The sequence below is a fragment of the Gobio gobio genome (assembly GCF_949357685.1).
Source record: "Gobio gobio genome assembly, chromosome: 21".
Taxonomy (NCBI): Eukaryota; Metazoa; Chordata; class Actinopteri; order Cypriniformes; family Gobionidae; genus Gobio; species Gobio gobio.
In genome coordinates, this window is record NC_137117.1 from 36,567,471 (window position 1) to 36,595,042 (window position 27,572).

Sequence of the window (27,572 nt, forward strand, 5' to 3'; positions counted from 1 at the left end):
TCTCAAACCCAACAGCTTTGACACACTGGCAATAAACTAAAATGATTGCAGGTTGAGACTTTTAAAAAAGAAACCTGGCAAGACATCACAGGTGCAGGATGACAAATCAAGCTCATTATAGCAGCCAGACACTGGATGGGAACATCAGATTGTTTAACCAGTCTTCCCACGGTGCAATGAGAGTGAACTTTATTAGAAGAGCTGCTTTTTGTAAGAAGACAGCAGGAGTTTTGCAGTGAGTAATGAAGCTTTGAGGAACATTAACGGATGCTAAATGCTAGGGATCAGGACAAAATAAAACTCGATACTTCAGTTTCCACAGCATACAGTGTCCTGAGACAGCAAAATATAGTGAGCTGTTTACATAGATAGCATTTTAAGGCATGAATGATGAGATGTAAATAAAATTTTACTTCAGCGTTGACATTTTTTCTTGTTCAAGAAGCTGTCACTCGGAAATAGTACGTCACAACAGGAAAGAAAAGACTAATCGAAACTTACATTTCATGCCAACTTTAAAGGTAGGGTAGGCAATTTTTTTTTTCATAAACACTTTTTGTTATACTGGTTGAACGTCTCTTCACATCCTGATAGCAATCAATAATAGAAATGGTCTAAATATTTTTAAAAAATGTACATATATCTTCTGTGGAAGTCTTACACCGTGTCTACACCAGATGCGAGTGGCACGATGCGACCAAAGAACCCATTATAATCAGTGATGTTGTCTACACTTGATGCGGCATGGCGCTGTGTGACACGACACGATGCGACAAATCCTTGACAGTAAACTGTACTGATGTACCCCAAGCACTCACAATACTTCTCATAGGAAGGACAAACGGATTTGCAACGGTCGATTTGTCGCGTCCAGTGTAGACATCTTCTAGCTGTTGCGGCACGACGTGACGCGTCAACAGTCGCGTCCGGTGTAGACACGGTGTTAGGAACAAAAAAATGTATGCTCAATCATTGATTTCATTCCGACTGAAACGACACAATGTCCTGCATGCCTGTCAACATCTGTGTATGTATTTAGCGGTTCACGTCCTCAGACTTGGATTTATGCGTTTCAATGTCAACAAGGGCACCAGAGTAAAATTTGAGAGCAGTGGCACCAGCGCAATTTCTACAGATGGTGGCGCCAGCACCTGATTTTAAAATTGATCATAAAGTTAATTTAAATCATAACATTGTTTCTAGGGGTGTAACGATACACTCGTGTCACGATTCGATATAAATCGCGATACTGAACTCAATATTCAGTGAGCGATATTTTAAGCCAAAATACATTAAACATTTTTTAACTTTTTTATTATTATTATTATTATTATTATTATTATTATTATTATTATTATTATTATTATTATTATCATCAGGACCAACAAATATTCCCCCATTGCATCGTAGTTATTTTTACGATGCCTTTTGACATTTATTGGATCTTTTAAGTTTGAGATGAATGGACTTTAAATGGAAGGACAGAAATCTCTCAGGTTTTATAAAGAATATCTTCATTTGTGTCTAGAAGTTAAACGAAACAACATGAGGGGGGTGAGAACATGATGACAGTTTACATTTTTGGGAGAATTATACCTTATAAATACAGCAAGTTGAGCCTTGGATAAAACAACTCTATATCACAAATCATATTGTTAACATCAACGATACATATCGTCGCATTTTTATATTGCGATATATAGATTAATGATATATCATTACAACCCTAATTGTTTTGCAGTAATAAGTTCAGTTTCTAATAATATTACATGTTTGTTTAATGGAAATTTAACATTGAAGCACTGAGCTTGAATTGAGATGCAGATAAAATTAACTTTTATTAACAACAGTAATGTGCAAAAACCTTCTTATAGGGAAAATGTTTATGTTATACTCTTATACTCTATATAAATGTACCATTTCTCTTTCATAGTATCACACTGAACTGACCGACAGCTTCAGTGATAATAGAAGTAGCACTCTTTAAAACCCCTTAACTGCCACCATCCTGCTAGCGGGACGCCTGGTGCTCTTTTTTGATCGCCTTTTTGTCGTATCATATATTTTAGTAATTATCATATTTTAAGCATCATTCGAAAGCTTGAAAAACTCAAAATTCATCCTTTTTCATACTTTCATATTTTGAAATGCTTTCACTTCAGCAATCTGCTGAGTGTCTTCTTAAAAACAAGACCAAAGCATTCTTGAATTACAGCCCTTTAAGTTTGGATAGTGCATTTGTATGTGCATTCTCAAAAAGGGGGGTGACAGTTAAGGGGTTAATTGTTTTCTGTGTAATATATTTCCATATATTAGAAAAGGGGAGTGGAAATGTGTCAAATAAGAGCTCCTCTGCCACCAACTACTAGTTATAGTGGTTATTTCATGTCTTTTTTTAAATAAAAGTGCTTTTTTTGACACAAAGTGTTAGTTTTCCAACACCTTTAAACTTTTAGTTTTACAAATCATCACATAAAAAATAAATAACATTAAAATTGGATAATATTTAGAGCTTTGAATTGTTGGAAAAAGTGTGAGGCACTGGAAAGCCCTTGAAATGTGCTTGAATTTCACTCTCAAAAGGTTGTCGAACCCTGAAATAAATAAATGTAACAAAAAAAAAATCACCTATTTCTGCCACAATACCATGTGGTGTTAATACATGGTGAATGTTGGTGATTTGTGGACTGAAACCCCTGAATTTCGTTCATGGCGCAATGTTTCTCCTGGTTTCCACATCAGCGCTGTCTGTTTGATCTGATATCTGTGGTTTATAACAGAATTCTGCGAGAACGCTTCCCACTAGATCTCGCAGTTGCAATGTTATTAATTCTGTGGTGAATTCAAACGCTTTCTCACCGTTTTGCTTTCATTTTGTTCGCCGATTAATGTTTCTCATATGTAACAGAAATGGCTGCTCTTATCAGTTGGGCACCTTGGTAGTCGCACCAGTGCAATCTCTAACAAGATTTAGTCGCACCAGCAGGAAAAATACCACCATTTTGTCACAGTCTGGAGCCCTGAACACTATCAACGTTGGCATGAATCTATAGCAGTCAGGTGGTACGAGTAATGTTGTTTATGTTCAGTATTATTGTAATGTTACGTGCTTTGAGACGTGAGGTAATTTAACACCATCTCCCGTGACGGTTTGCAGACTCTGCTGTGTGTGTTCATGTGTTTTGAAGGGGATGTGGCTTTGGAGACGCTCTGAAGGGAGGACAGGATCTCATGCTTTCAAAGCTTGCTTGTTATTGCTAGCCTCTCTAAAATTGCCTAACCTACCTTTAAGCATGTGAATGCTTAAAGGAACGGCAGCAAAGTTCCATAATAATAATCAAGCAAAGTTGATTATTACGCAGGAATGAGAGAATAGTTCCTAGCCATATCGGTCTAGAAAATCGCAACTTTTCACTTTCCATTGGTCTTAGTCCACGATGTAACTATACACAATCACAACATGTAAATAGGAAAATGTTGGTGTTATTTTGTCACTTATTGAGCAGTAGGCTAGCTGGAGCCATTTACCTCCAGTCTTTGTGCTAAGCTAGGCTAGCGGTGCGTCAGACAGAGTTATGGCACGCACGGAGATGAGTATGGTATGTATGGACTTATCTAACTCTGGGGGATACGCTGAATAAGCTAAAGTCCCAAAAAGTCGGCGTGTTCCTTTAAAGCCCTGTTCACACAAAGAACGATAACTGTAACTATAAACTTCAGAGAGTCTTCAGTGTTGTGAAGATTATGTTTAAATACATTTTACATCTTACAAATGTTCATATGTTTATTTAAGACTCGCATCTTACAAACTAGTCAAAGGGGGAAACTGAATAAAAAAGCTTTAGTGCAAAAAATGAGTGCAAGTAAACATACCCAATGGGATTAGACTACAGGTTATATGGTGAAATGGTTAGCATAGTATGTCTTTCATCCTTAGGTTTACATTTATTCTATCTGGTGCAACTTTAGTAAAATGTCTATAACAAACTCTGAGTGCACAAAAACACAATCCACAAAGTCACTAGGTTAGTGCTCTTCTGCCTGCAACAGATAGCCAGACTATTTTAGTGCTGTCTAGTCAAAGTATACATTGCGGCCAGTGAACTTGTGTGCACTGGGGGTGTAGAGAGAGGGGGCATATCAGGAGACGCTGTTCGCTTTTGGAGATTGACATCAGGGTCCTGGCAGGAGTCCCGTAACTTGCCCGGGATAGGGTTGTTTGTAAAGAGAGTGGAAGGGGATGATCTTGTCATACGGAGAGAAGAGAGAGGGCCCAAGGGCCTCTGTGGGGTAACGTAAGCGCACACACAGAGTGAACGGATCCTGACAGCCCATGCTACCACAAAAGGACAAAATGCATGGCTGTTGAAACAAACCTTCCTCATCTGTTGCGAGGGGGATTAGAGCTTGTGTGACAGACGTGGGTGGAGTATTACAGCGGAGGACAAGGCCGCAGGGTTGTGGAATGTGTGTCCCCTTCAAGCCATGGAAAAAAAGAAAAGAATGTGGGCCGGTCTCCATAAGCCTTTTCTACAGAGAGGGTCAAAGGTCAAAACACCCCAAAGCCAAATGAGCTCATTTGTGCGAGCAATCATATATTAAATCCTGACGCCTACCACAATCAGTTAACAAAAGGATTATGGGAATGTCATAAAGCTTAGTTTATCGATGTTACATAGTCTAATCCTGGCCCTTACTAATGATTGAGTGTTCATGCTAATGATTTGGAACATCACAAATGTGGCAAAAGAATTAACTCAAGGTGCGACACATTTTCGCAGCCAAATGTGAAAAATCGCATGAGTGCAAAATATTTTCCCACACTGATTTTGCAATGGGTTCGATTTGGTTACAAAAGTTTGTTGTGATGACCCACAAAATGCTGAATGGTTTGAAAGTGACTTCATACTTTGCTACACTATTGACAATAAACAATGTATTTTCTTGCTCGTGAAATTTTGCTGAATTGTTTTGAACCCAGCTTTAGAGCATCTGCTAGTATAGACAATATCTATTTACTAGCTTTACACCAAAAGTTGAAACCACAAATCAATTGCTATCAAAAAATAATCCAATGGTTTCTGACCCAAAACTATTCACATCATGTGACACTGAAGACTGGAGTAATGATGCTGAAAATTCAGCTTTGATTTTAAAATATGTAAAATATGCGACCCTGGAACTGATAGGACAATATTTGGCTGAGATACAACTATTTGAAAATCTGGAATCTGAGGGTGCAAAAAAATCTAAATATTGAGAAAATCGCCTTTAAAAGTTGTCCAAATTAAGTCCTTAGCCATGTACATTACTAATATTAATAATAATCAATGTTAAGTGGTCTCAATTTTTTCCAGAGCTGTATTTAAGGTAGGAAATTTACAAATATCTTCAAGGAACATGATCTTAACTTAATATCCTAATGATTTTTGGCATAAAAAAATGATAATTTTGACCCATTCAATGTATTGTTGAATATACCCATGCAACTAATGACTGGTTTTGTGGTCCAGGGTCACATATATTACAATAGAAAACAGTTCTTTTAAATTGTAATAATATTTCACAATATTACTGTTGCTTTAACTGTAAATAAAGGTAAAATATTTGGGACAAAAATTGCAGGAATTAATATAAATAACGGAGTGTCTATTTACATTAAGTGCAAATAGCCTGCCTTGTTGGTAGAGGATATTTACACTAACCCCGCCCACTGGAAATAGACAGAAAAGAAACTGAATTGTCAACAGTAGCAATAGTATAGGGGTAAGGTGTGTGGCAGAAAGTTCAAATCCGCCTTTTGCCAAACTTGCTCTACTCCCTTTTCCCATCACATATCAGATCGAAAGCCATTTATTTGTAATAAAAATGACGAAAATATTCAAAAAATACAAAAAACGTGTGTTTAATAATAAAGGGGTAGGTGTAGGGAGGGCTTTGTCCTAATAAGGCGGCATCCATTTAATCATTTTAATAAATATAATCATTTACACTCTATGGTATTATTGCGTATGTTGCCGTTTGATGTACAACAACGCTGAGGTACAAATAGTATCTGCCACTATTTATAAGTATACATAGCATAACTACTATTTACACTTATTGCACTTATTTAAGAAAATACTGCTATTTTTACATAGGCCTAGTGTAAATAGAATCTATGGCTAAGAAAATAAGCTATTTGCACTTAGTGTAAATAGCCGCTGCCTATAAATAATGGCTTAACGGCTAAATTTTAGAACCATACATATTTTAATTAAGAATAATAAATATTTCACTGATAATGTTTGCTTTCTCTAACTCTAATTGGCCTGTAAACAGTTACAAACTGGCCTGCTTTTACAAAAGCTGTGCTTGGTAGAAGCCAGACACATCTCTGTAGACATGGAGTGATTTATACACTGTAAAACCCAAACAAACATGAATCCACTCCTTTAAAGTATCTTTTTAATAGTTGATGAGACTGAAATGGATCAGCTCTGTTTATTGTCAAGTCTGAATCATACAGCCAGTAATGGCTATGATAAAGAGAAAAATATCACACTTGAGTCAGGAGGCTGACTCAGGCTTTACTGAGAATGCTGACTTAAATGGGAGACACAGCATTCCTGTCAGTGGCTCCCGTGTGGGAACAGGAAAATCTGGAGGTGGGGAGTGTCATAAGTTCACCCTCTGATTCACTTCAATAAAACTCCCACAACATGACTTGACCCCGTTCGTCCTTACCTTGTTTCACTACATTTTCTTTCCAACAACAGCACTGCTGCAATAAATAGCTGATCCGTTTTAGGCATTCGAGAAAGCAACTTCTAGGAATCTGTCTCATGACTTCTATCTACTCTCTCAAGTTTCAAATGCTTTGCCCGGCAAAGTCTGCTCTGAGCACAAAGCAAGCAACTCTCGCTGGGGGTATTCAGCTCTCCAAGACTCACCATACATCTTTCCTTCGTCTGAAAGGATGATCTTTCTTCGGCCACAGGGTGGATAAATGGCCAGAGCCTCCTGGAAACTTTGCTCGATGTCAGGGCTCCAGACACCCTCCGCATCCCCGTCCATTCCGGCCTTGTCCAAGCCATCCACTCCATCCTCCTGCCCCTCCTCCGGGCTCTCATTGGCGCTCCACTCGTTGGCTGCAATGGTGGCGGCTCCACCTGGGCCCCTACGTGAGCCCTCACACCCAGGACTAGGAGAGAGATAGAGGTCATTAAAACAGGTCACAATCAAAGGAATAGTTCACCCAAATTTTTTAATTCTGTCATTTAAAAAACAAAATTATATCCCTCATATCATTTCAAACCAGTGTGATGTTATGTTTCTGTGAAACACAAAAATATATATTTTTTGTGGAATCTTCACATAGCTTTTTCTTACAATGCCAAGATTCAACTATTTGAAAATCTGGAATCTGAGGGTGCAACAAAATCAAAATATTGAGAAAATCGCCTTTAAAGTTGTCCAAATCAAGTCCTTAGCAATGCATATTACTACTAATAATACATTTTTGACATATTTACGGTAGGAAATTTACAAAATATATTCCTGGAACATGATCTTTACTTAATATCCTAATGATTTTTGGCATAAAAGAAAAATTGACCCATATTGTTGACATGTAATGTTGACTATTGCCACAAATATATCCGTGCAACTTATGACTGAGCTCATAGTGACCACTAGGGCTGGGCGGTATGACGATATACCTTATATTGTTACCACAGTATAAAATGAGACTCGTGCTGGCAAAATGAGTCGAAATGAGCACATTTTCAAAAATTGGTTATTGTTATTTTCATATTCATATGTTAAAACCCTTCAAAATTAGAATTGGACAAAAAATGACTGAGCTATACCGGAGCTAAAAAAATTCTGAAGTCGAACAAGTCAATTTTTAGAAAAATCTAGTTAAAAATTTCTGAAGATTTCAAAACAAAATCACCCAGCAACCATACCTTAAAATCCCTGGTAATAACACAAATTTGAAACACAACAAGTTAACACCAAATATCTATTGTAAAAATATATATATTCAAATAAAAATACAAATAAAGATACTTTTAGATGTTTGGAGCGTTGGGCTTAATGAACTCATTTTTGTTGAAAACCTCAAAATCGACCAAAATCTAAATGTTTTACTTGTTTTGCCCATAGACTGTAAAAAAATATGGACGTAGTGTCCGTGACGTCACCCATAGGATTCTGATGAGCCGTTCTGAAGCGCAAAGTAGGGACGAGCTGGCCGTTGCCATCTTGTCATCGCGCCATCGTGCGTAGCTCCCGGATAGTAGGGTGGAGCTGAGGTGACGTGATGACTAACAGACAGCAGATAAATGGCTATCCACCTGTCACTCAAAGTGGCCAGGCCCTTAATTATGCAGAAGTTTAAGGATTTATATAATGTAAACGAATGAGTTGTAAAAAAATTCACCCCCCTCACAGTCGTCATGAAGGACAAAATGAACCATATAGACCAAAACCACAATTTGTACCAGACTGTAAACATGTTTTATTCTGCTGTAAAGTTGGGCATTTTAACATGGGGCTCAATGAGATTCTGCTCCTTCTGGAGCCTGTCCCTAGCGGCCAGTCGATGAATTGCAGTTTAAGTCACTTCCGTATTGGCTTAAAGAGAAACTGCGGGAGGTAGCCACTTGGTTTTGCCTGTAGCTCGAACTCATCCTGTGTGCATTCCGACTCATTTTGCCATCACAGGTCACACATGTCTATCGTTAGAGATTTTGCTATATTGTGTATATCGCGGTATGTAAATATATAGCACTATTGAAATTTCAGAGTGATAAAATGGATGAATAGGAATATAGAGTGGGACATGCTTGATGTTAAAAAGAGTTATAAGCGCAATAAATCCACACAGTGATACTTGTGACTTTTTCACACTGCCAAAGTGCGCGCACAGAAAGCTGCCTCTCTCTCAGAAGGCGATTTGAGACGTGGTCGATGTTAAAAAGTGTTATTGAGCACAATAAGCAGTGAAAAAGAGCAGAGCACGCGCAGACTGAAAGCTGTGTCTCTCAGCACAAATTCAGTTCTCTTTCACGCCTTATTGCGCTTGCATGGTCGAATACACACGCAATGATGTCAATGTCGAAAAGCTGGTTACGTCTCAAGTCAAAGTAAACAGGTGGGTGTAAATCGGATGTGTATCAGTATAATGGATCCGTGTGTTTGGTCTTAAAGTGACAGCAGCCTAATAAACCGACCTGCTGCTCTGTGTCATTAATGTGAATCAAACAAAAAGAAAATGACTTACTGCTCTTGACTGAAAACTTTAGCTTTAATAAGAAAAATTATAGATTTAATTCATACAGTGATGACTTTTGGCAAGATTTTATTTTTACATTTGATTATTATTTTCTGTAATGTTAATTGTAAATATTTTTGTTACATTGTATTTGTCCTATTGTTTGTAATTAGCTTTTTTCTTATTTTTAATAACAGAAATTAGATAAAATTACACAAACATTTGAATTTGAATTCTTAAATCAAAATGCCTTAACTCTTTTCCAGTGAATTTTCTTATTTAAATCATTCAAATTTAAAAGTTTAAGTCCATTTGAATCCCGCCCCTTTCTTACAACTGGCTGCAAGCTCACATTCAGATTTTTCTCCATCCAATCAACAACTGATGCACAGAACCAAGCCTACATTTTTTTTCTTTCCGATAATACGTTTCACTCGCATGTATGTCAGAGTACAAAAAGATCTGTTACTACTTCCGTTTCATTGCAAATTTAAGCTCCAAAAATTACAAAAAAGCCACATATAACTCATTCGCTATTTCATGTGAACGGACTGAAATGTATGTCTTCATTCACTATCTGTTAGCAACGGATCACGGAGTCAACTCTGGAATCAAATGAGTCAAAGAACTTGTTTGTCTGGGTCACAACTCAACTGATCCGTTCATCTCACTGACTCACAATTGTTGTTATATAGAAACAATTAAACGAAGATTCTTCAAAACATCTCATTTTGTGATCTGTGGAAGGAGGAATACAGGTTTGGAAAGACACCTGTTCAGCGAATAAAAGTAAAAAGGCTCCCAGCCGACTTTAGAGGAGCATCAGCTGCCCCTTCAAGACCGTCTTACAATAATTGGTTAATTGAGACGGCTCAAGACCAATAGGAGGGTTGACAGTTACTATCATTCCAGATGGTGTGACCATGAATCTCCTTTGGAGTTGGAGCTTTTCCCACCCCCTACTTTAAATAAAGAATCTTTCAGGATCATATGATCATTTGCATATGCCCTGTCAATCAGTTCATCCCATTATGCGACGGCCGAGAGAGGTGAGTTGGACAGGAAAGACAAAATGGCTGTCGGAGCAGAGGACACACTGAGCTGCCGAGCAAGGCGCCAGATTTTTCAGACTCCTGATGTCAAGTGAAGTTCAGGTGACGAGATATCAGATTTTCAAGGACGTGCTTTACAGCTTTCGTGAGCTGGAGGGTATTAATAGCACTGGTATTGAAAAGAGAACCTACTCAAGAGAACCTACTAAAGGCACTGATACATTTCCTTGGTGTCAACAAGACAGGCTGAGCAAGATTGGCCAATATCATAGTAAAGTAGACAGTGGAAGTCGGCGTTCACAAATCTTCTCAATGCAATAGGGTTGAGTGACATACAATAAACAATTAAGAAACATTATATAAAAAATTACTGTCTGCTTTACTTAATTGAATCAGTAATATTATATTATTATGTACAGCCGTATAATCTATACTGAATTTTGTCTAAAAAAAAGGCTGAAATTTCTTGTTGATTGTTAACAAAATCATATTGAATATCTTGTGATTATAACCCCACAATTAATATTTCGATGCACTAAATAAACAGAATCATTATTAGCCTACTGTATACTGTCATTCAAAAGTTGCTCACCAAGGCTGCATATAAATGATCAAAAATACAGTAAAAACTGTTATATTATGAAATATTATTACAATTCAAAATAACTGTTTTCTATTGCAATATATTTTAAAATGTAATTTATTCCTGTGATCAAAGCTGAATTTTCAGCATCATTACTTCAGTGACAGTCTCACATGATCCTTCAGATAGCATTCTAATATGATTATTTGATGCTCTTATTTGAACATTTTATTCTTCTTCTTCTTATTATTATTATTATCATCATCAATGTTGAAAACAGTTGTGCTGCTTCATATTTTTATAAAAATCATGAAACAATGTTTTTTTTCCAGGATTCTTTGATGAATAGAAAGTTCAAAAGAACATAATTTATTTTAAATATAATGTTTTGTAACATTATACATGTGTTTATACTGTCCCTTTTGATCAATTGAATATCCTTGCTGAACAAATATTTTTTTTTTAACTTATTGACCCTAAACTTCTGAACTGAAGTGTACAGTAGCATTTGTGATCTATATAACAGCCCCTGACTTCTCTAAAAACAAGACGGCTGGCATCCATCTTAAGGAAATTACCATTTAGGCCTTCATTCTTTACCGAAGTCACTGAGGCCATATGCAAAATGAATCTGAAAAACAGAGTAAACTAATAAGAACTGCCCACAAAGCATTTTTGTGGCCATGGATTTGGTGAGCGCTCTGCCCTCCTCATTCAATGATACTGCAACATTCTCAAGACTAAACAAAAAAGGTTTTTCAATAAATGTATCCCTGCTAAGCCATTTTTAACTGTATTTGGGGTTATTAAGTAAGGGATAATGTACATCCAGCCAGTTGTTATCGCAGAATAAACCCCGACAGAGTGATCAGGACCACACTTATTACATGGCTACATGTCTCAAGTAAATTAGACACAAAATACTGTCTTGAGTTTAAACATTTTATTTTTTACGCAAAGCTTCCGCGAAGAAAAACAGTTCCAAACTGTTTTAAGCCTTTATCTATTGCTGAAAAGATTTGTTTTTACCATATACAGCTCTGGAAAAAATTAAGAGACCACTTAACATTGAGAAGGTGTATATGACATTCTTCTTTCAGATTAATAAAATTGGAGTTATATTAAAAAAGTCCTGGCTAATCCAAGCTTTATAATAGTAGTAGTTGTAGCTACTACTCCATAAAGTCCATAAAAAATGCAGCTGTCCGTCAAATAACATGCTCCACATGGCTCTGGAGGGTTAATAAAGGCCTTCTGAAGCGAACCGATGCGTTTGTGTAAAAAAATATCCATATTTAAAACTTTATAAAGAAAGTTCCGGCCGTGAACCTTCCATTGTAACCCGTGGTGGATAAATGTTTTTCAGTCACAAGATGGCGCCACACAGTCAACGACAGCAGAGTGACACGTTAAGCATATAAGTAGTACCGGTCAAGATAACTCGTAGTACCCGGATGAGCGGTGTGTTATTCACTTTGGCGGTTGTTATCTGTGAATAACATACTGCTGGAATGCGCGATTGACCAATCAGAATCAAGTATTCCACAGAGCCGTGTAATAAATGGTGAAAAAAAATTCCAGTTACATTTTTCTAGCTCGATTACATGTCGGCATTAATTCACAGATGTGCCACAAAATGTCATTTTTCACCGCTAGAGGTCGTTTATTCAAAACAAAGGTGTAGCTTGATGGCGCCTTGATTTCGCAGAACTTTTATTATGCAACAGACAAACACTCTTGCTTCTTCCGCTCATGTGTATGTGTGGTAACGCAGCTATTTTATCATATTAGATACATTTCAGTGTGTTGAAAGTTATAATGCTACTCTGTGTGTTCACTCGGTGGCTACTTGTTCACACTGCAGTGAGCTAGATGGATATCAGGCATGATACTCATGGTAAAAACATGGTACTCGCTGTAAATCAAGAAAACCAGATTTGATCAATAAGACTAACTGTGTTGAGCAATGATTCCTTTTCTGTCGATGAATGTCTCCAAACAGTTGCTCACCTAATAAAATAAAACACATCATATATTAACGCGTCTTTGGTGTTTCCATGGCATCTACGAAAAAAACCCGGAAATCGAGGGCATTGCGGGTATGACGTCATTGATAGGCAATGCACAGACACGGTCCGTGTCCTGGTTAAAATCACTTATTTCTCTGGATTTAAACATTCTTGGAAATATTTGGGATAATGTAAGTACACAAGTCAAAAAAACATAACATTGTTCTAGTGTTTTTTGGATATTTGAATCCCAAAATCTTACATGTTGTGCCTTTAAAGAACATTTTTAAGGGTTTTAAGGACCCATCCCAACTAGTGACTCTAATAATACGGCAAATATGCAAGAAAAGCCACAACTGGACTTCAGAAACAGCTAAAGCGGTTATCATAAGGAGGTACTAGAGACCACGGGTATGGACCTACAGAGAGAGAAGGGCTGACATTCCAGACATGCCCTTATTAAGAAAGCTACAGTGTAGCTAACACACTCTCTGTCCATTTCTCTCTCTCGCTCTCTCAGGAGATCTGTTGTGTCACCCACACCTCCGTCCTTCCCCTCCCGTCCTCTCTCTCCTTCCCTCTCACTTACGAGCACCCCAGTCCAAAAAAGGCCTGAAGAACAGGGAAATCATAGGGGGTGGGAGCGGGAGTGAGGGTTGCCTGACCAATTTAGGCATCCACTAAGGCTCAGGAAACACACAGAGCTCCCCAAGGACAATACTGCTGTTTTAGGTGTACTGGGTTCATAACACAGCAGTCCTGCAAGCTAGTGCTATCAAGACCTGGGTAACATCCTAGTACTGAATGCCAAAAAACACATAAACAACTGAATAGAGGTCTGCTTATTAAACATGAAATCCAGCAGCTTAATGATAATTTGGTCTTGAATTGTTGTGCATTTTCTTGCTCGGGTTTGGTGCGTATTGCTGATGAGTAAATATTGACCTTGGTTTCAAACATGTCGCCTTATCTGAGAGCATACATCACGAAAAGGTCACCCGCCGACACCAGCAGCGCCTGGCCTCTGAAGAGACATCGGGTTACAGAATCAAGTGACAAACCAAAAGCATCCAACACTCTTGATGGATAACCAGTGTTCATTAAAGAAGCATCTTGTCTAAACCTTTAACCATCACATTGTGCTATTATAAACACAACACAGGGTACATTTGTTTGAGCAAATTTGAAGTGAACTGTTCGCTGAGTGAATCTGAGGAAAGCTCAAGAACATGCTGGCTTTGCATTTCACCCCAAAATTTCATTGATATCATCTACGGCCCTGTTTACCCCTGGTATTTAAATGCGTTTTGGTCGATGGGATCACAAGTAGACGAGGGAGACGCATTCCCGTTTACACCTGGTGTTTTATTTCGCCTCTTTTGTCCACTTTCAACCACATCTGTCCTGATTTCTTCGAGGGGAGGGTCTATGGTGGGCAGATGTATGGACCTTTTCAGATTATTCAATCTCCAAGTTTAAATTCCTGTCTGGCTAGCGCGGTTCCCATAATGTTTACGCATTAGGTCAGTAGGCGGGGAGTAGACGGTCTTTTGTGGCTGTTTGAACAAATTCGACCACATGAGCGCTTACACGATGAAAGCAATCCGAATATTTTCCCGACTACCTCTGGAAGTAGTTGAAAGTGGACAAGCTCAAAACGTTTTAGACCCCGTTTACACCTGTATTTAGCGTCGCCCACTTGTGATCCGATCAACGAAAACGCATCTTAATACCAGGTGTAAACAGGGCCTTGGTCAATGTGATTTTGCTAAGTAACCATTCCTGGGTCGACATATTTTGCTGACCACGGAACAACATTCCTGTCCAAAAATTTAGTCTTAACCATATCCCTACCCCTAAACCTAACCCTACCCATAAGTAGGCCCACACAGAATCTGTGCGCGCAGAATTCCGCAGAAATTTCCACAGATTTTAGTGCCCGTCATTTGAGAAGCATACACAATCGCTTGCGTAGAGGGGCAGTAGGCTGCGCTTATTGATGTGACATTATTTTTTTTGTGAGAAAGTGATGCTTTAAAATGTCTAAAATTTAATTGACCATGGAGGAGTTATGGAAATGTCACATGTCTGCTAAAATGTCTTATTTATAACTATTAAAAATAGTTAATTAATTTACTTTGGTAGGTATTTATTTATTTATTTTGCTCTATTGTTTAATCAAATGCAAATGCTTATTTAATGATTTGTGTACAATACAATTGATAAAGCAATATTTTCTCCGTCTTTTAGTGGATGTACTATAGTAGCGATCTAGCTTTTTCTATTTGGATTTGTATTGAAAAAGTGAATATTTTATTTGTAATGTTTTCAGTTTCAATATTCTTAGATCTTTTTAACACATTTAAAACCATTCCGCCGGAAAAAAAAAAAAAATTCAGCGCAGAAATCACAAAAAAATTCCACAGATTCCGTGTGGCCATAAAATCAGAGGGAAATGATGGTGAATAACACTGATGTAGAAGCACCTAACCCTGGTTGTAAGCCAAAACTTGACATAAACTGTAAAATTTTCCCTCAAATCTTCGTTCACCTATAACCTTCATTACAATCAATTACAAAAAATCTTATTCTCATTATTGTAATGCAAAACAATATGATTTTAATAAATAATTATATATTGTTAGAAATAAACTACAATTCAAAAGTGTATTTATTGTAATACTTGTATTCAGCAAGGATGCATTAAATTGATCAAACAATAAAGAGGTTTATAATTTTATTAAAAAAAATTTTTTCAAATAAATGCTGTTGTTTTTTTTACTTCATCAAAGATGCCTGGGAAAAAAAATATCATGGTTTCCACAAACATATGAAGCAGCACAACTTTTTTCAACATTGATAATAATTTGAAATGAATTTATATAAATAATATTTAATTGACTGATTGATTGATACTTTAGGTTGAGTTGAGCCAGAAATGTCTTTATGAGAGAAATCAGAGCAATACTTAACAGGGGCAAGATATTCTGAACTAACACTGCATCTCATGCTAGATGGATAAATAACAATTAATTTAGGGGCTGTTTACACGGCACAGATTTCAAACTAAAAAACTGAAAACTTTATGCGTTTTGGCCGTACATTTACATGTCAATACATTTTTGTAGGGGCTTGAAAACGCAAACTTTTGAAACAATATGGTCATCATCTTCATGTAAACTACAAAAACACAAAATTGTGAAAACAGTGACGCCATGCGCATAGTGCTGGGTGGTATACCGGTTCATACTGAATACCGGTGTTTATTTTTGTTATGATATACATTTTTATTATACCGCAATACCAGTGTATGTCGCATAAACAACGTTCGGTACACGGTGGAGCGCGACCCTGTTTGAGAGGGGTCCCGTTTCACTGTTGCACTGTAGTGACCGAGTGAGATCGCATTACACCAGAGAATTCAAACAACATGCGGCGCGCATGAGAGCGGTTTCTGCGCAGAGCGCCGCGACGAGTTTAACAACGCTCACCACGCGGATCATAGATCAGATACAGACCGGAGCGAGCGAGTTTCAAGCTTTTTATGGACATATCCTCTAGTGCTCTAAACATGGTCCAGCACTGTGTATGCGCACATATTTAATCACGCCTTCTTCAAATGAAATATATGTGCAAATAAGGACACCGATACAGCCGTACGTCTGATCATGAACGCGATGACACGATGGATTATTCTGATACACCGAAGACAATGATGTAGACCGAAAATTCAAAGATGAATGGGCAAAAAGTAACTATGTCTTTATTCTTTCATTTGTTCAGACTAGTGCTATTATTGGTTGTTGTCTAACCTGTATTAATTGTAGTGTTGAGTTTTTCATTCAAAGTCAATCTACTGCAGTATTTCCTCTCTCAATCAGTAGGAAATGTGATTAATACCTGGTCATGCATGGGGAAAGAAATACTGCGAAACCGATATTATTTTGAAAAATACCGTGATATAAATTTTTGGTCAAACCGCCCAGCACTACATGCGCATGCATATTACTTATTCAGTCTATAGGCGCATAGTGTTTCTTTACAAAGTGACAATCGCCATCTACTGGCCTGGCATGTATAATACAGCGTTTAGTGGTTTCGCGGATTTGTGTGAACGGGGATCGTTTTGACTAACGTGGTTGTCTATATGCGAAAAACATTTCCGTTTTTAGTACTTTGTTGTAATGCAAATGTACCCCTAGTGCAACTCACAAATTCAGTCTTGGTTTCTCTGACAGGGGGTTAAGCAGCACAGACAGGAGACTGTTCTCTTCTGAGACTTGGAAAAACAGCTGCAATGCTTGTCAACAGGGTAAAAGGCCTTTGCTCATCAACAACTCTCCTCTTGCACACTCCTCACCAACACACACACACACCCTTTCAGAAAGAACAACAGGGCAACAAGTAGACGAGCAGCTGCTGCCCTAGATCAGATTACAGATAAGGACGGCATTTTAAGGCATGGCCAAGTAATGCTGTTTAAGAGAATATATGCATCTAAATGCTGTTTTAAAAGTGTTTTATTTCACAAGGCAACTTGACAAGATCTTGCCTATGAGGAGTGATTTGCCTATTTTAGAGTATGATCTTAAAAAAAAATGTCTAAACCAAAAGGCTTTGAGAAATACCTTACAAAACATCTCTCTTTCAGGTATACAGTTGTGTATAATCTGCACAACATTCAAATATATTCATGAAATATTCAAAGATGAGCAGGACAGCTACTACACTGACATGCTGAGAAAGCTGGCAGTCACGCTTTGGTGTTTGAACGCTATAAAAGACTTAACATGTGCTAGGTCAAAGACTCTACATTGGACACACACACACACAAAAAAAAGAGAGATAAAGACATGTTAAAAAGAGGGAAGATTGAAGTGCCTCTCTCTCTTTCTTCTGTGGACCCAACCCATGTCAAACCTGCACAACCTGCTACTGCAGTTTTCTCAAAGCTTAAGGCAACCCCCCCACCCCCTCCTTCAATGAGAATCATTTAAATTTACTGCATTTTTTCTCTTACTTTTTCGCTAACCATTTTATACACACACGCACATATTATATATAAGAGAAAAGCAAGTCATGATCAATGAGAGAACAATTATTTTGTTATGCTGTGATCACAAGAAAGGAAGTTGTAATCTTGAGGGAAAAAACATGTTGGGATCTCAAGAAAACAAGAAAGACTGCATATTTTAGGCTAATTTGAATGAATTCGCAAAACCTCATTCATATGCTTTTGTACAATCTGCCACTGAGGTTTAGGAGTGGACCTTCACGCTTACGGCTTTTTTTAAACGTACATTTTTGTACAAATAACATCGAAATTCCAAACAAATCGTCACCTTGGTTCTATCTGAGATTTTTGTTAAAATTTTGTTAGTTATTCACATATCCTTATTCTGTGACAACTTATTAACATTGTGATTTTTTAAAAAGTGGTGTACATGAGACTTTTTATTTAGGAAACAAAAAGGTTCTATATACAAAGTCAAATGGAATGTAAAAACTATGAAGCTCAATATCTCAAAACCGCTCAGAATGCAGATAGAACCTTACAATTCCAAGGTGGCGAAATTCAAACAATTTTGTAAAAATTCATGCAATTTCAAATGAATTTGCCACCTTTTAGGAATTCATACAAAATTGCCAGTCGCCACCTCGTATAATGGTTCGGTTTTCTCATGAGATTGAGTTGGATTTATATATGTTCACTCTGTCGAGCAAAGGAAAGGGATAGATTGGAAGAAACTGAGGTGTTTATTTTTTTTTACTGATATGGATAGTAGAGAGAAGACAAGACAATATATGGCAAAGAAGAGGTGAATTTTGCAAGCTGAATTTGAACTCCCATTTCTACATGAGCACCAAAATTATCTTTTTAAATAAAAGTGCAAACACGCTAAAGAAAGCTCTGATCCATTTTGAGTGGAAAGAGCAAAAAAATGGTCACCTACAGAAAAGGTCAACGGATTACAGCATTAAAGTATGGGACAACAAACATTACAATTTACTCATCTTTTGGATGTATGACAGAAGAACATCAAATCCTTGCTTTTCAGTAGTGCTCTCTGCTCTAAACCCTAACGTGCAGCCGTTCTAAACCATCAGTTATATTGCATGTTTACACATGAATTATAATGATCTCCAAAGAGTCTTCCTCTCAGAGTCCCAGATGCTCTCTGTCCATCACCCAATTTCCTCTCCAGACATTCATACAACCTAGATCCTGAGCAACAGGTTTGTGGTTGCCAACATGTGGCCCATAACATATGTAGCCATTCCATAGCATTTCAACTCACGTGACAACAGTTGTCGAAAGCTAATGAAACCAGACTTAATGGGGAACTGTGAAATCAAATGTTCTTAAGTTTTGATGTAAGAGGTCATCATACTATAAGAATATCCTCTGAGTTTCAGAACTGAAAACGTCCTTGTTAGTCCGAAACAGCTTTTATTGTAACCAAGCTCAGAGAATGACTTGTTGTTGAATGTGCCCATCTATGATAGATGAAAGACCGCCTCTGCTGAAGAAAATCAACAGCTACTTCATCATTGCAACTTTGGCCCCGCCCACTGGCGTGTTAGTGAGATGACGAGGAGAGAAGAGCAATACACACTTGACTAAAAATAACTACCTTTTTCAAAGGACCCTAATGCTAGGAATGTGGTTATTTATTTTCAAAAATGTGAATTGTTATATAAATTATATATAGAAAGCGATCAAAGAACGCTCCCTTAGCAATCGCTGGAGCTGTCAATCAAACAGCAGCAAAACTACCGTTATAATCAACGCTATCTCACGACCAATTCGTACATATTTTACGAGGTGGCTAATTCGTACGAATTTGTACGACCTCACTTGTACGACCTCACTTGTAGGTCTTGTCTAAACCCCAGTGACGGGTAGGTTTAGGGGCGGGGTTTGAGGTAGGTCATTTGCAAGAATTCATACGAATTTGTCAACTCGTCAAATACGTACGAATTAGCAAAAATCATACACGTTCGTACGAGTGAGGTCGTACAAATCCGTACGAATTAGCCACCTCGTAAAATATGTACGAATTGCCGTGAGATCGGGTTGTTATAATCAATGAATCTCTTATTTACGTTGTGTTTTCACTGTTAGTTATGATGAAAGTATTCGTAAGAGTCGGAAATTGATAATGATGAGATCACTGCTTTCATGCTCTCAACATGTCTGTGATCGGCTACAATGACCATCACTGCAACCTTTCATGCCACAATCTAAATATAATGCTATAATCAACACTTTCATGATTAACCTTGATAGCTGTAATAGTAAAAATGTGCTAAACGTTTTTGAGAGTTCCTAAACATAAAATAATAGCTATTTCATATGAAAAGATGTCAGCCAATCAAAGCGTTTACACTGAAGTCTCACAGCAGCCAATCACAGCAGTGGGCATTTACACTGAAGTCTCACAGCAGACATGGGTACAATCAGGGTAGCAAAAATGCATTTTATTTCTAAATTATGACAATTTTTTTAATGTAAAAATCACTAACATTATAAGTGCACCCCAGGAAACAATGCAGTTCATGATCCCTTTTAAGTGAAATCACCAAACCGTCAAAACATTTTACATAGACGCAAACTCCTCAAGAATATCATTCTGCTCCGGAGACTCAACTCAATAGAGTTTAATGGGCGATACTCAAATAAGCATAGTACATATAAAAATGTACAACAATTAATTTACAATTAAACTAAATATTTTTATCAGTACTACAATGCTTTCTGAGATAGCCTTCTGTGTGATGAATACATGCCATGCTGCCTTAGAACTCAATCAAGCTCAAACTCAGTCTTATTAGGTAGCAAAACTAGCTTGCCTACTATAAGGAGGACACCTTTGTTCACCTATAGTTCGCCAAAAAAATAAAGTTAAGCCTTCATTTACTTACTTATGTCATTCCAAACCCACATGACTTCTTCTAGGGAACACAAATTAAAATATTTGGAATATTTTCAAGGCAGATACCATAGAGCTCATAAAATAACGTCTGTTTCTTTATTTTAAGAATGCAAAGGACAGACATTCCTGTGGAGACTGGTTTTGCCAGGCTAGTTGGAAGAACAAATTATACGTCATCCACCCGTGATGACTTCTATCAGGACCACTATCGTCAAAGATGATTGACTATTAGCATACAGTTTGGATTGGCGGTATGGTTCTGTTCTGGGTGAAAACTCCCTGCTCATCCGTGCAGCCTAGCATGGATAAGAGCAGGGAGAGCAGCTATAACCCCCATTAGGGTAAACAGAACAGAACCAACATAATGTATTGTGGATATCATTAATGTCGATTTTAGTCTGATTCAAGGGGAATAAGAATACCAAATCCTGACTGGACGAGAGGATGAGCTGGGGATGGAGGAGGGCAAATGAGCTCTGGAGAACGCAATAGCTGTTGATAGTAACAAAGGAGCTTATATGTGTATGCTGTGATAGACGTCGTATTCCTATAGGTAGACGTGATCAGCTGACCGTCAGCCTATGCGAGCTTGACTAACGTGACCTGCCAGAACTGACTAATGTTTGATTTCTGTTGCTTTGATTCTCTCAAGTCTGCACTCAATACATCTTCAATATCAAGAACACATCCGGGTACTTTCACGGTCCTCTGTACGCAGTCCTGAGTATTGGAACTGAACTTTGGCGGTTGATGATGACAATGAATGAGAACACAAGGACGCAAGATCGCATAAGAACGCGTCCTGAGCAACACGCAGGGCACCCGGCTCAATGCTGCGCCAGACGCAAGTGTTTTTGCTAGTTTCAGCCTGACGCAGTTATCATTTTCACGTTCAGCACCACATTGTTTAAATTGCAAATGCACTTGCGCACATCTGTTCGCCCATTGGTGTGCTGGTCTGAAAACCAGGTGTGTTCAGGCGCATCGTTGGCGTGTTGCTATTTTGAGGAACTGAAAACGACTGGGCCATTGACCAACAAAAACCTGGTCTTAAGTCAATAGTGCAGTATTTTTTGTGTTATTTAAAGGGAGCGTTAGTAATATGCGCCTATAGGCGGCTGCACAACGCAAGTACACTCTGCTTATTACACACACAGGGATGCGCAGCAGCACACAAACATGCAAAATATTAAAAATAAAAGGATTCCTCTCTGGAGAAGCGTTCAGTCTCGCAAATTCGTAAATAGCGAATCCACCGTGGTGCAAGCACCACTGGCTTTTAAAGGGAATGGGAGATGAGACTCTGATTGGTTTATTGCACGTTGCGCCCAAAACACACCCATTACTTATTGAGAGACTAGTGCAACCCTTTTGGACCATGTGCATGGCGCGCCGACCGATTTTTTTTCAACGTTAGACTAGCAAAAGTGAATTCTAAAGGCCTGTACACACCGAGACGAATATCGCGCGCTTATCGCCAGCGTTTTTCATTACGTTTTTCGGCGCGTCTTGAGTGTTCACACCCAAGCGATTTTCACTGGCGATGCGCTGAGTGAACGTGCAAATTCAATAGATAGTGCTCCCGGTACACAAGCTGGTGCTGCGGCACTTTACGCTTCTGACACTCGCTTGCCACACAGAAAAAGAAAGAAAGACAGTATTTGCGTGCTTGCCAAAACCACAGACATATTATGTCTATGGCCAAAACCATTGACACACTTTTTGCTAACTGGCAAGCAGCATTAGCAGCTCATCTTCTTCTTTGTCTACTTACTACTTCTTCGTCGTATTAATGTGTGCTCGGCAAGACCGTTTTGTGCTTGAGCGCCACCAAGTCGTGTTTTACTGTAACTTCAGCAGCTCCAGGCACGTGAACAAAAGCGCTGATCTCATTGGTCGACCAGTTTTTAACGCGCCACGTCAAAATAAAAAAACTAACCCGAGGAGTTTTTTTTAAAAATGACGCTTTTACGCCTGTTTTGCGTGTCGGTGTGCACACTCGTATTGGCGCCTTTTGTTTAGTCACGAGGAGTTAAACGTCGGTGATAAACGTGCGTGAAAATCGTCCCGGTGTGAACAGGCCTGAAGTGCTCTTGCGCCGTGCGTTTTAGACCATGCGCTTAGATCGTTAAAGTAGGGCCCAGAAACTCAACCAAACTTGTTTGACGTTCGAGAACCAATGAGGCAAGTACGGATGAGCTTCCGTTTTTATTTGATGAGATCTCTTATATGTGCATTGATCAATTGTTATATAGGATTAAAAGCCTAAATTTGTTCATCATATAAGTTTGTGTCACTACAGAAGACTGCTTGATTCATTAAAAATGAATGAAAAAAAAAAACTTCATTTGATGAGGTTTGGAACAACATGAGGGTGACTAAATGATGACAGATTTATATCCCTTTTAAAAAATGCTGTCTAACGAGAAAACTAAGTTTTAGAACAGTCTTCATATATGCCTGTGGAGTGCGGGCACCTCTAAAAATGCTCTCCAAATAGACCTTTAGCCAGAAAACTACTTGAATTCTTCCATATGGCTAAGAAAACAATGCAGTTGTACACCGCATGAGGAAAGAATCCGTCACACATGTCCAAGTTCAGACTAAATCGACCAACACCAGATGATCGACAGGAAATTGTACAAAGAGTGACAATTTTGAAGTCTGGATTTACAGACGCACCATACCTGACCTCCACGCCCCAGGTGCTGAGAGACACAAAAGAGAGTCAACCCTAAATCTGTAGCCCTAAAGGATGACAGAACTAGTGTAGACCAGTAAGTGTAGCAGTCTGAAGCACAAAGAACACACTGCAACGCTATTTAAAGCAGTGAGCTCACCGAACACACTTGTCATGTTTTGCAGGCCCTCTTGAAGCTTCACAGCCAGTGTTAAGAAAATCCCCCCTTCTCGTTGGGTTATATTCAGAGAGAAAGGAAAATACATATTCAGAAAGCATTCTATAATAGTATTGCCCATATGAATGAATATAATAGTGGAAAAACCATGCGATTCTCCAGTGTTTTTGCTAAAACAAATGGCATTTTTAAGGAATTTGGTGGCCAATCACTGAATATTCTATTGGGATAGAGTCCATTAACATGAGAAAACAAGCGCTCTGAAGGAAACTTCTGGATTTGTTTTTTCTTGGCACCACTGTTATAGTCTGTCACATTTGCTACAAGGAATTCTCCTCTGATTGCTCACTGTAACCTTCCTCAACCTGAAAAACCTGTTGAATCTCAGCACGGCGAAACTGAGGGGGCGCGTTGAACTGACGCGTGTGGATGACCGAACCAAGATGCAAGGGACTTAAAGTGACTTAAAAAGACTTTTTCTGATTAATGGGATCATTACACTCCCTCTAACAGCTGTAAATGAATCATCCTAGAGACTGAACATTAAATACGCAGAGAGAAAAAAAACACTATGCAGGAAGATTTTCATTTAGTCATGAATAGGCTGGGTTTTATGAGTAAATCTTATAGTCTTAAATGAAACACAAATACGCTGCCATAGTACATGAATTCTTTACAACTTGTTTTTTCTTGACTCATTTACGCGCGTTCACCTAGAAAACAATGATGTAAACTTCTAGCAGTTTATTCTTGTATCACACAGAGTGTTTTTGTTTATGTTTTTCTGATTTCATGATGTACAGCTGCCCTGTTTTAACTAAACTAAACTAAATCATGCATTTAAAGACTAAATGCTTTTGGACACAAAAGAAATACAATGATTGACATATATTTACACATATCTACGTACGTTGTGACATTTGATACTTCTATTATACACATAAGAACTTAAAAATGTATTCAAATGAATGTCTTGAATAGATGATTGACACCGTGGATAAAGTCAGTTTAGTTAAAAAAAAAACCAAAACGAAACAAAAGCTGTATGTGCTCTAGTGTCCATTAGTTAATATTTAGGGACACAAACAATGAAACCATAATTAAATGTGATTAAAATCATTCGCTCCACTGAATGAGTAGGCAACAAACTTTCTCATACTCACACAGTGCTCGAATTCTACTGATAACACCGCGTGTATTGAAATATCAGTAATAAGTTTACATCTGTAACCCACGTGTGCGAGTGTGCAATGCAACATCGCTGAAGTAGCTCCGAAAAAATGCCAAAAATGAGAATGATGTAAAAACTGCAGCGCGAGCGCAATGACGGCATGAAACAAAGGAGCGCTTTAAGAGTTTTGCACTTACCTTAAACGCAAACCTCTGCTCTACTGGGCGCGAAAAGGGGGATTTCGGGCTCTATCTCATGAGCTCGTGTACAAATGCAAACCACGCTGATGTTTTTGAAGAAATATTTCTCCTGATTTGACAGTAAAGCTGGAATGTGAAGTATGACTTCGGTATGAAATCACGGCGAATCCGAGCGGAGCGCTGGAGGAGGAGTCATGAGGAGGGAGAGAGAGAGGCAAATCTCCACCCCACTCAAACTTCACGAGCAAATCTCACGCCTGGACATCACTGGAGATGCGCTCATTGGCTGTGTGTGTGTGTGTGTGTGTGTGTGTGTGTGTGTGTGTGTGTGTGTGTGTGTGTGTGTGTGTGTGTGTGTGTGTGTGTGTGTGTGTGTGTGTGTGTGTGTCTCAAAACCTAGAATGCTACTTTTCTAGACTGCATTTTTGGGCATGACTGGCACTATAACTGACTCAGCTAACTAAAAAAAAATTGTGCACTTTTTGTTTGAATTCAGTCTATTTTATTCTTGTTTACCAACTATTTGGGACATTATAGGACATATAAATAGCACATTTGATTTGGTTTTGTTTATTTTGGACTAACTAACTTGAACAAACACAATTAGGCTAATATTTTGACCATAAATGTAATCATTTACTAACTTATGTTTTGGCAAACGCGTTTCTTTCTTCTGTTGATCACAAAATAAGCTATTTTGAAGAACAATGGTTAGCAGACAGTTGGCACTGTCAAAAGTGAACAGTTGGATCGACTTAAAAAATTACTTCAATTGGTAACACCTGAAAAAAAAAACGTTTTCTCAACTTAATTTATTAAAGCAAGAAGCCGTGGTTTACAGTGAATTTATAACAGCTGAGTGGAGTTGTTACAAACCCCTTAGCTGCTACAAAGTCACTGTAAACCACGGCTTCTTGGGGCTTATGGGGTGAGCGGGGCACAACGTAACGTGGGGTTAGTTGTAACATGCATGGTTTAAAGGTCCCGTTTTTCCTGTGTTTTTGAAGCTTTGATTGTGTTTACAGTGTACAATATAACGTGTTCATGTTTCGTGTGTAAAAAACAGTATTTTTCACACAATTTACTTATCTGTATATATCACTGTTTTCACTGTCCTAAAAACAACCTGATGATTTCCTTGTTCTATGAAGTCCCGTATAAATACGCAATGAGTTCTGATTGCGCTATTCTTGTGGGCGGAGGTTAATCAACAAACTGCTCTACTGACGTAATTAAAGCAGGAAGTACAGGGATGTAGTCCAAACCGGCCGTTCGCTGTAGGCTTTGAAAGGGAACTTCTGTTAAATAAAATATCTCGCTTGGCATTGAACTTTGAGCTTTATAATTTGACAGGTATTATTTATGCTCTAACAGCAATATTACACACTAACTAAAGTTTGAAAAATGGGATCACGAAGAACAGGACCTTTAAAACTTTCCACACATGCCAGCATGACCAAACTTAGCCATATCAACAGCGGCGGCTGTTGATAATAATTTTTTGGGGGGCATTTTTTTTTTGGCGGTGAGTGGGGTGGGGCTCAAATAAATACAAAGCAGTATCAAGATGCATGTTGACTAAATTCAAGCATTAAAGAGAAAACAGTGTCTTCACTTTTATCTTTTTACACATTAATTTCCCACATACAATTGAATGAGGAAAGGAAAAACAAAAGAAAAGAAAACAACAACAACAGACTAGCATGTTGACTACTTGAACATACATTTTGCTCTCCTCTCTTTCTGGCCAGCAAATTTCTCAATGACTCTGATTAAAGTCAGTCATCTCAGTAGTGTCAGGACGTTTGCATTGTTCAGTCAGATATTTGAGGTCTCTTACCCCCGTTGTTGTCCACAAAACTTCAGTACTGACACTTAGAAATAAAAGACAATGAAAGCAATAAAGGGCATTGCTAACAACACATCCAGCCAGCCACCTACGTTTCTCATAACAAGCGCGTGAAGCTCAGAGTGTAGCTTCATCATCTGTCGATGGCCTGCTGCTGGATTTGTAAATGGTATTGGTCCGGTTCGGGATCCTTTATCCTTTTTTTTTCTTCCAGCGAACGCCCTGTGAAAGAATTTGGTTTAACTGCTGCCATCTCTACGAAAGTGATCATCCTAACAAGGTTTTGGCGGAGTCGGAGTGACGGTGTCGCCCGCGCACTTTCGCTTTAGTGGCCAAGAGCGTAAAATTGAATGACAGGTGACGAGAACCAATCAGATTGGATAAAATAATATCCAATTCTGATTCGCCAGGGACGCAGCGACCTGCGTCCGGAGGAGGATCTTTAAGAAACCAATTAGAGACCAGCTTCAGGTCACATGCTGCCCGTAGATTTTTGGACTCAGATAGACATCCATTTGTCCGGCGTCCCTCACCCATGAAACCGCATGAAACATATTGAAGAACATGTCAAATAGTAAACCCATCAAAGCCATTTTATTAAATGCTGAGGCTCTTACTAACAGCCGGCACGTCGTATGAGTAAACTATTTTATT

At 38.3% G+C, this 27,572-nt stretch overlaps 1 protein-coding gene across 4 annotated transcripts in view; it reads right to left on the reverse strand.

Moving 5' to 3' along the window:
- Positions 1-25,361, reverse strand: part of tead3a (TEA domain family member 3 a) — a 50,075-nt gene extending 24,714 nt beyond the window's left edge. Inside the window, exons 1-2 of one of the 4 annotated variants that reach the window (XM_079802963.1) lie at positions 25,067-25,361; positions 6,933-7,183 (exon numbers count right to left, since the gene is read on the reverse strand). In XM_079802963.1, the coding sequence (XP_079659089.1) occupies positions 6,933-7,056 (124 nt within the window). In that variant the 5' untranslated portion in view covers positions 7,057-7,183; positions 25,067-25,361. The remainder of the gene's footprint in view (positions 1-6,932; positions 7,184-25,066) is intronic. The other 3 variants (XM_079802965.1, XM_079802966.1, XM_079802964.1) reach the window with 3 other exon arrangements.
- Positions 25,362-27,572: the final 2,211 nt, after the last annotated feature.